The sequence below is a fragment of the Pyrgilauda ruficollis genome, unplaced genomic scaffold (genome assembly GCF_017590135.1).
Source record: "Pyrgilauda ruficollis isolate IOZ18807 unplaced genomic scaffold, ASM1759013v1 scaffold4, whole genome shotgun sequence".
In the NCBI taxonomy this organism is placed as follows: domain Eukaryota; kingdom Metazoa; phylum Chordata; class Aves; order Passeriformes; family Passeridae; genus Pyrgilauda; species Pyrgilauda ruficollis.
In genome coordinates, this window is record NW_024525489.1 from 14,456,588 (window position 1) to 14,470,751 (window position 14,164).

The 14,164-nt window shown below is 34.9% G+C and overlaps 1 protein-coding gene across 1 annotated transcript in view; it reads right to left on the bottom strand.

The window, feature by feature from the left end:
• The window catches only part of SMYD3 (SET and MYND domain containing 3), a 382,091-nt gene that overhangs the window by 317,639 nt on the left and 50,288 nt on the right, over positions 1-14,164 (bottom strand). The window contains exons 4-5 of the mRNA XM_041477050.1: positions 13,132-13,189; positions 8,691-8,827 (exon numbers count right to left, since the gene is read on the bottom strand). Coding sequence (XP_041332984.1) covers positions 8,691-8,827; positions 13,132-13,189 — 195 coding nt within the window. The remainder of the gene's footprint in view (positions 1-8,690; positions 8,828-13,131; positions 13,190-14,164) is intronic.

The window sequence follows — 14,164 nt, forward strand, 5'->3', positions numbered from 1 at the left end:
AAGCAGCTCAGAATATAGGAAGTCAAGAATAGCACCACAAATATTCCCCATCCTACATTCCAGAAACATGGTATTTTTCAAGTGACTATCAATCTGCCGTGATGTCATTCTGGAAGAAAAAGAGTTTTGTGCCTTTTCATCTATTAAACATGTTGAACAAGTCTCAGAGCTGATTAATAATCCTTCCACACAAAATCCTAGCTCTGCCACAGCCAAAACAAACAAACAAAAAATGCTTTAAGCAACCCCACCGCAGGTCATCCTGAAGACAAGGATAGACCACTTTGTTGCCAAAAGCATTATAAACAGGTATCAGGCTTATCCTCCTCAATTAGAGGCTTTTAAAATTGCTGATAGAGGATGTAAATGGTTTTCATTTACTACTCAGATCTTTATTAAACATCTCCATGACCTTGTTTCATGCTGGCTTTTCCTAAACATAAAGGTTCCTCACCCCACACATTTTTTTTGCATGTACTCCAATTGCTACAACCACTAAAGCTTTTTGTCATTACTGCTTCCAGTTCATTTCTAAAAGGGTGTAGAAAACAGACAACAGAGTGATGTATATCACATGTCAGAGACCACTGGCTTTTAAAAAAGTGTGTTTTGTGGATATGCTCTGAGCATAATTAGGCAAATTAATAGTAATTAATATCCTGGCCACCTGGGTCCTTTTCAGTTCTACACTAAAATATAAAATCTAAAAAAAAATTAGAAAATAAATAAATAAATAAATGAGTGTTTGAAAGCCCAAACTGTTGCAAAATAGCCTACACTACTCTGCCACTTATTTCTCTAAACGGTTTTCTGCCATCTTATTACTTTAAACTTAATCCAACAGAAGAAGTGTCAAGTGAACAAGAAGTATACAACTTTCCTTTCACACACCCCCCCCCATGCTGGCTCGCTCCAGTCAGCAACTTTTCTATCAGTTTATGCTTCGCAATCTGTTCTGAATTAACTTCCTTAAAAATTAGTCTTTCTGCTTCCCTTCACTCTTCAAGAAAAAAGCTTTCATTCCTATGACACAAAACCAAATTACTACAAATTCTACCCAACCACTCCTTGTAATATATTCTTGCTTTAAAACTCTTCTACCTCATTTTCCACACCTGGTGCTTGTTATAGTACAGGCACTTTGTAAAACAGATGGTAGATACAACTAAATGAGGCGACCCCAATTATACCATAAGTTCAATTTGAAGTATTGAAGTCTTACAGTTTTACTTTCACTGCAACAAGCTTTGTTAGAAAAAGCTTATATTTTAATTGTGATCATGCACTCTAATTTAAAATCAGATAGAATGGTTGAAGCCTTGTTTAATGGTCTGGTATAATATCCTTTTGCTCTTTAAGTTTACTGTGACGGGAAATTAAGATAATTGCTATGGAAAGTTATCTCCCCAAATTATAATTCAATGGGGAAATAACAAAAAATCACGAAACCTGAAAAATCACCTTAGACAAAAATAACTTCCTGTGATGACTCAACTTTCATTTGGCAAAGTAAAGACAGAGGAATCTTCTCAGACTGTTTATCACCCTTACTACAGTACTACTGCAATATTTCTTCCTATTTGATTAAAACATTTAGTAATTTTTCTCTAATCTCCATTTACACTATTGCTTCTAAAGCTGATGTACAGTGGTTGCCACTTTTTCTGCAATCTTAATTTCAAGAAATAACATTGAGCTAAACAAACACCATGAGAAATACAATGCAAATCCTAGCAGCAGTATAGAACTACTTCTGCAAAATTTAAAACATACAACTTAAGATGTAGGCTCTTAAAAACAACTGTGCATATTCCAGTTGTCTTTACACTTGCTCATTGTTCCATTGTAGAAACAAGCAGCAGACTGTGACGGCTACATAGTGTGGTAGGACAGATGTGGTTTGGTTCTAACTGCCCTACAGAACTCTTATGAAAAGGCAGCTATAGGAACACTTTCTATTAGCCTTAGTTTTCTTACAAATACTTGTCTGGTACACAAGAAAACTATTAAGAATTAATGCTAAATCTTATTCAAGTTCTTCTTGAAGGTTATTGGAAGTACTACTACGCAGTGAAAAGCATTATTGCCAATTAACAGGCATGTTGAAATCACAGACCAATTTAAATTTAAAATAAGGTCAACTTCAGATTTTCTACATACTCTTATGCTTTCAAGAGCAGTAGAATTGAAGCACCAGCTAGTGCTTAGTTTTCTCCTAATACATTTAGCTTTTCCCACTTTCTTTGAGTTTGGGTACTGCAGAGGCTGATCTTAGTTTATTCCCCTCTTGCTAGATATGACAGCAACTGAGAATCAACAATACATGCTAGGCAAATGATCATTCATGTTTTCTCAGTACAACTATGAACAACTATCAGAATGACTTCTGTAATGCTCCTGTGGAATACATTGGAAAGAGAGTACAGAAAATTTCTCCTGGAACTATTTTGGCAGTAACTAACACAGTATTTCTAATGATTGCAAGTCAATTCTTCACAGTTGTGTGAAGTTTTCAACAGCTTAAAACTACACACACAGACAAATGCGGAGTCCATACTCCCTTGTCTATATTCCCACCAAACAAAACCTTATCAACTAAATCAACAGCACTATAGGTAAAAAGATAATCAAAAATCTCATGCAGTAGACTTCATGATGGCAATAGTCAGATAAAAAGGTTCCAATACAGTTTGATAAGCAGGAACATATTCTTACAACTCTAAAAAGAAGAGTCAAGAAGATTAACAAACACAAATGTATGTTAAGCATCTAAGCTTAACCAATGTTGTTTCAGATATTCCTGTAAATTATAAGATTTTGGAATTTATAATAAAAAGAACTATCAAAATTAAAAGGTTTTTGCAAAATAGTTTCCCAGGCCATGACTAAAAATAAATTTGTCAGTACTGGTCTTCAATTTATCATGAGACAGGGAAGCAACGTACATTAGCTTTGAATTACACAAAGAACAACGATGGATTAAACATGCACTTGCTTTTTTCCTGCCTCCAGGAAAAAAACTTCACAGCCTCCCAACCACAGGGAAACTGAAAAGTGCATCCAGAGTTAATTAGATTAGCAAGCCTAGCATCAGAAAGCAACCTTGACCTGTAGGTCTTTAACAACTCTTAACCTACTCATAACTTTACCCTAATATTTCTTTTTACTTTCTTGATACAAATCGATTTTAATTTACCAGTGAATCCTAAGAGTAACCTACTGAAAGCATTACTTGAGAATATCTTGACCAGGTGCCTGTACCTTGTATTCCAAGGTCTTTCCAGAGAACACCTAACCTATAAGATCTGAAGGAGCAATGTGAAGATGAAACACACTTTATCAGTTACATCATTAAATATCTCCTTCAACTTGCCCATAAAACAACACACAAATAAATTACCATAATTTAGTATTCAGGCTTTACAAAGACCAAATGACACTGCTCAACTCCTAGTCCTCCTCTGCCTATGAAGATCCATACCAAAACCCTTTTAACCAAAACCCTGAGATTTCTTTTTAATTGGTAGTAATACCTCTTGTGCTGAAAAGAAATTCTTTCAAAGCATTGAGTGGAATAAAAAGTAAGTATATAAAAGTTAGAAGAACAAGTGAAAACATCTAAATTTTGATAAACAAAGGATTTTAAAAGACTAGGGCACTTTGCCTCTTGAGGAATGTACCTCTGTACTTTATAGAGCCTCCTTACTACTTCTTAAGTTTAAAACAAAATCAACTACACCAACAGCCTAAACAGGCAATTGGCTTTCTGGTTAAAACTTTTTGTGGGCACAGAGATTGGCTTACAGCATCAAACTTGCATGTCTTCTTTACTCTTATGTCAGTTTCACAAACCTCAAAAAATTGAGATGAAAATAAATTAATCTGACATAGAAAAATTGCACACATTTCTAATACATACAGATACTTCTTTTTGCACTATCCTAGACTTACAGCTCTACAGTCATTCAGACTTGTTTTTACTCTTTGATCTGTGTCCATTCTAAACTGACCTGAAAAGGAAAGAGTAGAACAGCACCTGAGAAGATAGTGGTGAGCACTACATCCAACACCTGCATTAAGAGGACTACTCACCTTCCACATATACAGGTGTGTGACCTCTCCAGTGAACTAAAAGAATGCAGCACACCTACTTTCAAGGTAGAATCTGTTCATAACAAAAAGGTGTTAAGATTGGAACTGCAGAAAAGATTGAAAACTTCAGAAAGCTAAAAATTCTTTGTCTAGTTCCTATCAACCCACATGCGGTTAAAATACTGTCCAGAAATGAAATTTTGCACAACAGAAGAGTTAGGGAGACTGCTATTTCAGGGTATCTTCTCTTCTCTATGTGTTGCCTTTTTCCCAGCTTGGAAATGAAACTCAAGAGAATTTTAGTAAGAAGGCAACATAAAAGAGGATCTTTATTTCAAGGCCTCCAGGGGCAGTTATGGAAAGATACCCAGAAAAGCCCACCTCCACAACGATGAGTACATATTTATAGGTTTTAGGAAAGTAGCATAATTGATAAAAAGCACCAATTAGGAGGACAAGTGGTGATTCAATTTCCCCTCCAGGTCAAACTCCTTCTCTGGAGCCCCCTCTTCAGCACTAGTTGTGCTTTGGCCATGAGAATGCATCTCGAAGAGTTGTTCCTGGTCTTGGTTCCCAGGAAGAACCAAGATAGCACTGGGGCCTTGTACCTCCCAGGGCTTGGAGCTCTGGAATTTGTTTTGTCTTTCTGCTTAGGGAAAGGTCATGGAAAATTACAGGGATAACTAGCCACGAATACAATAGGCTACAGAGCTACAAACATATGTGTGAAAAATACAGAGAACATATAAAAGGTAAAAAAAAAGGCAAAACCCAAAATGGCATCATATAGGTTCCCTAAAATCTTCAATTCAGCATCCTTTCCCAAAAAGTTTATAAACAGTTTCATCAAAATATCCTCTAGAAAACTTCTTTCCAATAAAATTCTGGTTTAAGTTTACTAAACTGCCCTAGAAGTCTCCTTGTAGCAGTTCATTAATTGTAACTGGATTTTGTCTTACTGCTAGTTAAGGCAGAGGTGACCTATACTTTATTATTCTTATAAATATGAGGACCTGAAATCAGGAGGTCTTTAAAATGGCTATCATACTAGCACACATCAGAATCTCTTATTCCTCATTAATTGGAAAATACATTTTCAAACTGTTTCAAAACGCACAAAAAGTGAATTCTGACACAGTATGAGTAGTTGCACTTCTATGTAAAACACCAAGCCCATATTTGGTCTAAAAGAAGTCATCTTAGGCCTGATTCCTGTCAGTAGAGTCAGTAAGTCACAGGTTTATGATAGGTACAGAGTTAGTCTGCTAGTATTAAAAGAACCATAAATGTATACAAGAATTTTATTCTTTATCCTGCATCCATTAAATGTCTCAGAGGACTCCAGGCCACCTCCTCACACATGTAAGTAAAAGCTGAAGAATAAAAAGCAAGGACTGATTTTATCTCAAGGTTATGGAAACATCACTAAACCATAAAACCACGCTGTCAAAAATTTATCTTGACATTAGAAAATGTCTCAGTGGAGTTAAAGCCTTACCACGTAATTAGCTGCAGATAATTCTGTTTAATACTGAGGATCAGAATTTTAAAACAGTCACAACCTTGATAAATGGCATGTTAAATAAACTGAAGCTTGCAAAAAGTGATCAGATAACAAAAATGAGAAAATTCAACTCTAGCTCAAAGGACAGCTGATACAAAAGCAAATTGTCTAGTAAGGACAGGGCAACACTGTCAGAAAGAAAGGTGCATATCCCTTCTGAAACACCTCCCCATCCAGTACAGCTGGTATTTTCCACAGATCTCATGCAAACTAAAAATACATTGGGGTGAAATTCTGCCCCCATGGAAAGAAATAGCAAAATGTTCTTTGATTTTAAATGCACAGTTTCTACAATTGCACACTCAGGGGGATTCTCTGCCTATTAAGCATCACAAGCAAGTGAATAAAACTATAATTAATTTTCACAAAGACAAGAACAGTGGACAGCAGAGGAGGAGGACTGTTTAAAAGAGCTTCCGAGAAGCTCTTTTGACCTAAATTTGGAGATTTTCCAAGAACCATCTGGAATATAGTCACCTCACCACAGGATAATTTTTCTCTTTTGTCTGGCAGTCTGTTTATTTTCCTTCTTGAGAATCCAGCATCAAACAGAATAAAAAATGACCTTTGACTGGATCTTTTTGTGGCATGCAATGAAAGAACTGATCCAAAAAAGTTCAATGTTCGAATAAGCACCTACTGAACTTGAAAGGAATGTTGGAAGTGATTGGGAAAACAAGATTACATCTTGAAGTTATGTATCTGTAGTATTTCTTTATTCTATTGACCACACAGGGAAGTCATCACAGCTGGTCTTCTTTAGAGTTATACTACAGAGAAGAGAGTGCCAAAGTCTTATCAGAGACTTTACAGTTCCAAAGTCTTAAATTTTACCTGCTGAGAATAAGCATCCCTACTCAGCTTTAAAAAAAAAAAAAATTTAAAAAATGCATGGACATCCAGCTTATCTTCCAAAGAACATTCCATGGGAATGGCAGAAAATGTCTGCTGCTACCTCCCTAGGGATGGGGAAATACTAAATTAATATTTTAATACAATATCACACTCATAACAAACTCATTTGAAAACCAAATTGGGAAAGCTGTAAAATGCCACATGGAAAATTAGAAAGTGACAAGGTCTTACAAAAAGCTTGACAGCTGTGCTTGATGGAACTCTGAAAAAGATACTAATTTACTAATTTTACTCATGTAGAGCACATGGCTGTTGACTGCTCTTTTCTCCCAACCACTCACCTGTCCAGCCAGATTCTCCTACCCCTTCTGCCAGTTCTTTTCAGTATTAATGATACCAAGTATGTGTACACATGACAGGTCTATATCATTTGCTCTCCATTTTCCCAGAGCAGACTATCACACAGACTAAGCAAAACCAGCAAAAGAAGGAAATGAGCCCTAGTTTAATGGACAAAAAAATCCCAAACCAAAAACAACAACTTAAAAACTCAGCACTTTTCACTACATTCAATATAGTGAGGAAAAAGTCACAGTCAACTTATAAAAAATATCTTTGTGACACCAAAGCTACAGTAGGGTAAATGTTGTCATTAACAGAAGCATTCCCAGTTCTCCAGTTTACAAAATATGGAGCTGGGAAGTCTTGGCTTTCACTCTGCCCTTGATGGCCACTTACATCACCTTGGTAAAATACATGGGAGTGGAGAGGAGGTGCACATATGTGCACATGCTTGTGCATGTGTGTACATGAAAATATTAAAAACCTTCTGCACTTTCTTCACCACTGTTCCCATGTGTTTAGCAGTCATCACACAGTTTCTGTAAAGCCACATGGCCATTCTCCATCTTAAGCTTATTATTACATAAAAGGCAAAAACATTTGGAAAGAACTTCTTACAAGCTGTAACTCAGTTCAAACTGAGTAGGCAGTGATCATCTTCTGATCATCAGTTTTATCTTCAGCTGCACAAATTCTCTACACCAGATAACACAATGTGCATGTTTCATGTGAAATGCCACTGACAGAGCTCAGGCCAAACCAGCATGCCAACACAAGACAATAAAACAGCTTGAGTGGAGATGAGATAGTACTTAAAGGGTTTTATCTATACACCTTTTGGACTGGGTCTATTTCATACTGTGTGATTTTTCAGGTAAAACTGCAACTTTGCATCACAGCAGTCTAATCACCAAAAAAAAAAAAAAAAGGAAAAAAATTTTTAAAAATTAAAAAAAATTTTAAAAAAAAGTTTTCTAACGGTGCAAACAGACTTATTTTAAATGTTAAAAAAATTAAAAATAATTTATAGCATTTTTATTTAATTTCTCCCAAAGAGGCTCTTTCTTTATTTATAGCAGAAAAAACAATGTTATACTTTGGCTTACTTCATAAGAATACACACTAAAACAACCAAAACATAAATAAGATAATCTTCAAAAAAATTAAATGGAGTTAAAACTATAAGTACTCTTCATAGAAAATATTTCTGCTAGCATTGTTTGAATTTAGCTTCCTGAATTGAAAGTAATAAAATATCTACACCAAAAGCCAACAATATTTAGTTAGTAGCACAATAAACATTTTATGTACTGTGGAATTGAATTTTAAATATTTTATATGTCACCTTTAGGAATAAATAATCCACAAGGCTTCTAGAAAAAGCAGCTTGCAGGATATAATACTATCACAAACATTAGCATATACCTCTAAATGACAAAGTGGGATGGGAGGATGTCTGCAAATATATTTCACTTTGCAGAAAAACGTTAGACTGAAGAGTATGCTCTTCACTACTGTGAAAAAATTACTTCGGTTGATTGACTCAATTATACTTGAACTTGCATGGCTTTTTTCTCACCCAACAATTTTAACACGATAATTTTAAAAAAGGAAAAGAAAAAAATATCCTCTGGCTACTGCTTTCGTTTTGAAATGTTGCAATTATATTAAAGTTATACTATTGCTTAAATACTGACTAAGTAAAAAAATAGTTTGAATTCACTTTGTCATATATCACATTCCGAATGTATCTACTGAACTCCCACTCAGAAATAAATCGTGAACATGAGGAAAAGATAATTTATGAGTTGTCAAGAAACCAGATTTTAACACTTACTTTTGTGAAGATCTGAAAAAAGTCAATTGCAGGTGGCAATTGAGACTCATCCTGGATCTCAGTTTTCAAATACAGTTGCAAAGTCTGTGCAAGGTGCCTGAGGCCATCTTTCATTTCTTCACTTAGCCGTTCAGTGTCTTATTGGGAAATGGAAAAAAAGTAGACCATGTCATAAACAGAACATTTCATCAACATTTTGAAAACATCCAATGGCAGCCATACAGCCTAGACATTTCCAGTCCAGGAATTAATCTTGACAGAGGGCAATTTTGACAGAGGGCAGACATTTCTCATCCTTCATGACAGTTACCTATCAACACACAGTAGAGTTTATCAGGTTGCTACTGCCAAATCATATGAATGGGACAGCAAGTTAAAGATCAAAAGCCAATAGATAAAGCAGATGTGTAAGCAGATGTAAGACATTACATACAAAAATTGGGCATCTGGGTTTGTAACATTAACCACATTAGAAATATGCTTGGAACTTTATGCAGCAGTACATACTTTTATACTGCATTCTCCATAGATGTGTCAGAAACACTTTATGGTAACAGATGAAACAGAAAAGTATTTATGAACAAAAGGAGCTTCATACAGAGCAATGGGTAAAAAATTTATATTAAAAAATAATAAGTAAATATCACATTATTATAAAGCACCACTATTCATGTTTTTCAGATACAAATCCTGAACCAGAAAGAATCACAGTGCTTCATTTTCTAATTAAGTGATTATGCATGCATCAAGTTTCTGATAATGCTGGAAGTGAAACTGCTCCTGTCCTAGCAAGTTCACTGCCTGACTACCTGCTTCACATTTTCTTTTTCCTACCAGTTAGTACAAAATGGAGAATGTAAAGCAGAACATGTTCAAACACTAGTCTATAACAAAAGGCAGAGATTTATGATGCACTATGAATTAATTTTATCTCTGCATAATGGTGAATTGTTATTTTATTATAAACATCTATAGATGCTCACAGCACTATCCAAGTGCAATTAACAGTGTGGATGTTTGCAGGTGATTTTGTAAGCATGAATGAATGTAAATGTTAGAAATCCAGACATGTATGTTTTTCACAATGTACAGAAAATCTCTGGTATAGAAAAATATAGTACCTATGAGGACTGTGTCTTCAAGAGAAGCAGCAAACTTTCAGATGACTGAAACAATCAAGTTTTAAAAATATAAAAGAAAAATTATAAAAACACACTTGCATGTTTCCTTTGGAAACAAAAATGCTTTTACCTTCAAATGTAATTAATCAAGACAACAAGTGATTTACCTTAAACTAACTATAATACATTACAAAATGTATTATAACAAAGAGAGGAAGGCATGGTTTGTTTCACTGCTGGCAAATATAACAACCCTAGATTAAAGAAGAGAAATCATATAAGAAGCACGTTACAAATGGACACTGTAGCTTAGGGCAGATGTGAACATGAATACGAAAACCAACTGGAACTTCAGGGAGAACTGATAGAGATGGAAGCAGAATGCAATTATCCACACTGGAATCTGTCCAGGACATCAGAGCTAATGATCCAGAAAAAAAATCCCATTGGAACCTTAATGGAAAATGATCAAGACCTGGTTTATCAAGCACATTAAAAAAAAAGGCAAAACAAAATGAAATTAAATTTGTGTATGTTTTCAATTTTTGTTTTTAAGGAACTTTTTTCACTTGTTTAAGAAACCTGATGTGGGAGACAAAATGCAACAAAAGGCCTATGAAAAAATTTCTAAATAAGGCGTGGGGATTTAGTTATGTAACTCTGATTCTTACACAATTAAAGTAGCAAAATATGTGCCCCATAATACAGCACACAAACCATTTTCTGAATACTGAGTCTTGGTAAGTAAAAACAAAGATGATTTCTGAATTGCTGTAACATACAGACAGCTCAGAGAACTAAGGAAGGAAGGAATTGTCTTAAGATAAATGAGAAGTAGCAAAAGTAACAATGCTCAGAGAGACCCCTCCTACTTAATCTGAGTTTCAGAACATCTAAAGGAATTTCAAGGAACTACGGAGATTGGAAAAGAACTTTATAAAGGGCTGGATGCCTCCACATGCTTTGTGGTTTTTCATGTATTATATATTTTAGCAGCTAATTATTCAAAAAGTGTATAAAACTTTACACTTCTATTCAGTTTATATGTCTCCCGCACTAAAAATCAACCAACAGTATAAAGTAATGTTGAAAAGTAATAGTGTAAAGCAAAATGAGACAGCATAGTGTCAACAACAATTTTTTAAAATAACATATTTTGGAATTACAAGTTGGGGGGAAGCCCAAAAAGAAGATTAAAAGAGTATCAATGAGAATTCTGTCACATTTCTAATTAGTGTTAAAACAGTATCTTCTATTACAAAGATGCTTCCTGCGAATATTTTTGTTTCGGATTACAGCCTGTATTCATAGTTCATGTGATTCTATTCAAAAAAATCTTTTCTCCTATATACATAGGCCTCTAATGAAAATGCATTTCTGATTTTCCTATAGAATCCACTAAGTACACAAAGAAACAAAAGTTTTATCAACACCATTCATAAATTGTGCAGCAAATGGGGAAATTGTTATGAAACAACTGAAGCTTTTGGAGCATACAGAGGCAGCAAAAAAAAAAATCACAGCTACCAAAAGTTCTCACACCAACCTAAAAGACTTTTGGAGTTTTTAGACTCCAAAACCATAGAGATCATCTATTCACTCTAACAAGGAAGCCAGGAAAACAACACAAGTAAAGAGGCAGCCAAAACCTTTACATAAGATTATGCATAGGCCATTTGTACTGTAGCCTGAAGTATCAAGTTCAGTTAATGTGTTAATGTCCTAAACTCTTGGTGCTGTGGAGTTAAGAAGATTCCACAGGAATTGTTATTAAGTAAGTACAGATTAAGTACAGAGTAAGTACAGATTAAACACTACATGTGGATCTCTCATTTGTCTTCTCCTAAACTAACTGGTTATGTACCAGTTATTTCTGTATCAGTGAGAGGACAGTCATCCCATCTGTATCACAGACCCTATCACCATTTCCTTCAGAATGAGAATTTTAGCAGAAGCTTCTGGCCAGTCTACAGACTTTTGTACCCTTTATCTATTGCAGCTCAGGCTTGTTCAACACCAAGCTTCTCTCCAGACAACTTATCACACTATTCCCCTTGTCTCCAGTCAAGTCAAGGAAAGCTGAGATCATCTCCTGAAGGGTACTAAGAAACCAGTTTGTATGGAACAATCAGTTAAGTTACAAAATAATCTTTGCCTACACTAGAGACAACTGCTGTATAAGTGATCAATATTTAATTTATAAAGGGAGGCTCTTCCAGTCCAGTTCCTCCTGCATCACTCTGCAATCAGCCATTGGTATAATAAGGACTCTTTCCTTGGATCCCAGCAGTGTAATGAAGCATAAAAGTCCATAGTCTACATAATTTTAACTTAATTTGAAGCATCTGTTTTCCATAAACCTTTGTTACATGAACTGAGAATATCTATTGAAGAAAATCACTATGTTTTAAATAACTGAAATCTATCCATTTTAATTTGCTGCCTTGTTAAGGTATTTTGTCCTTGCACTTTGGGACAAGGCAGCAGGATGGCAGGGTGTTCGGAAGTAAAATTAATATTATGTGTTGCATTTTTTATGTTTATATAGGTTTTATTTCTAACTGTACCAACTGATCAAGCCGGTTTGTAGCCAAAACTCTGAATAATATTAAAACATTGAGGTAATCAAAATATTCACATTACTGTCCAGAAAATCCCTCTAAGCAAGATGCAAAAATGAACCAAGAATCTATTTCCTTCTAAGTCTTCAAGATGCCAGAAAATATGAAAAAAAATGTTTCCTATTTTAACATTTGTTCTGCTGAGAGATTGTAATGAGCATCTTTTTCTACCCAAACAGTAGAAACTTCTGAAGCCTCGAAAGTAATAACTGCACAATTTCCTCTTTTTTCTCTATTGAAAGGTCACATACAAGAAAAATATATACATATCCCTTTTAAATTTAACTTTCCTATTTCTGGAGTCTATTTTGAAGCTTTATGCAATAGCACATAAGTACTAAAAAAGTAAAACCCTAGTAAAATATATGTACTATTGTATATGTATGTAGAAATATTGACACTGTATGTAGTAAGGCAGACACTGGGTAATTAAAAAATGAGCAGGCAAGATTTTCATTGTAAAATGCAAAAATAAAAATACTAAAGGAAAAAAAAAACCAGGAAGGTTTTGCTTCAAGAAAACAGGCATGTTTTTCCATTTATCTTTGAAATAACTTTCTTTCCCACAGAGGTTTTTGTCTTTGACTCTGTTACTCCACAGAGCAAACCTTCAGAAGGCAATCTGCAAGAAAATCAGATGGCCGTTTCGTAAAGCAGACCTGGGAAGTGCTTCCTGAAATCTGGCTGGCAATTACTTACTTGACTGAAGATCAGAAAAAGAATAGAGTCTCTCAGAAGGGCATACTGATTGTCTGAGCTGTAGAGCAAAAACAGATAATTAACACTCATACAGCATGTTTTATCCTGCAAACACTCTACAAGACTGATTATTCTGTGTGATAAATGTGTCAGATAATCAGGTAAGGCCAAAAGCATCAACATAAATCCAGGACTTTGCATAAACTATCCTAAAAAACTTAATTTCTTTGTTGTTATAAGACTTTCTACTCATTTTGAATTCTTTTAACACTTTGGCAGCTTACCTTTAGTAACTTACTTTATCAGACCATAATTGAAATCAGATTATGAGGTTTGTAGTTTCAGAGTTCATGTGACTATAATTAATGCACAGTATTGCAAGGTACATATTTGCCCTTTAAAATCTATCATGCACAAACTCTTCACAACAATGTATAAAATAAGTGTGAAATCATATTTTATCACATCAGCAACAACAAAGGCCTGCACTTTTATCCAACACAGACAGCATCATAGCAGGTTCAGCAAAAAAATTTGATTTACAATCCCACACATTTATAAGCTGCTTAAACTAGCAGAAAATTTAGTCCATATAAAGTAATCAAACTGTGGGAATGTCAAACACCCAGGACTTCCAAGAGAGTTTAGAAAAATGTTAAAAAAGGTAATTGAGCTTAAGAGAACCCCACATAGACAGCATGGCATTATGCCCTCTAAATAAAGGGCTAGCTACGAGTGCTTCTGCCCTTACCACTCATTCAAACACCTAATGAGGTCTCCATTAGGTTAACAGAAGCGCACCAATAACTTCAGTAGTATTGAAGGGAAAACAGTGTCTCTCTATGTTTTTCTTCCAGGCAGGAATAAGCTTAGAATACTACTACATAGCCATAGGAAAATAAAGTCAATAAACACGTCCCTTGAGCTTAGTCATGTCTGTTTTGGAATTTCTTGATCCTTTCAGCATTTCTGCAAATTAATCAGTAAACTTGTAATGCAATTTGCAGTCTAATTTTTTTCAGCACTCCCAGTC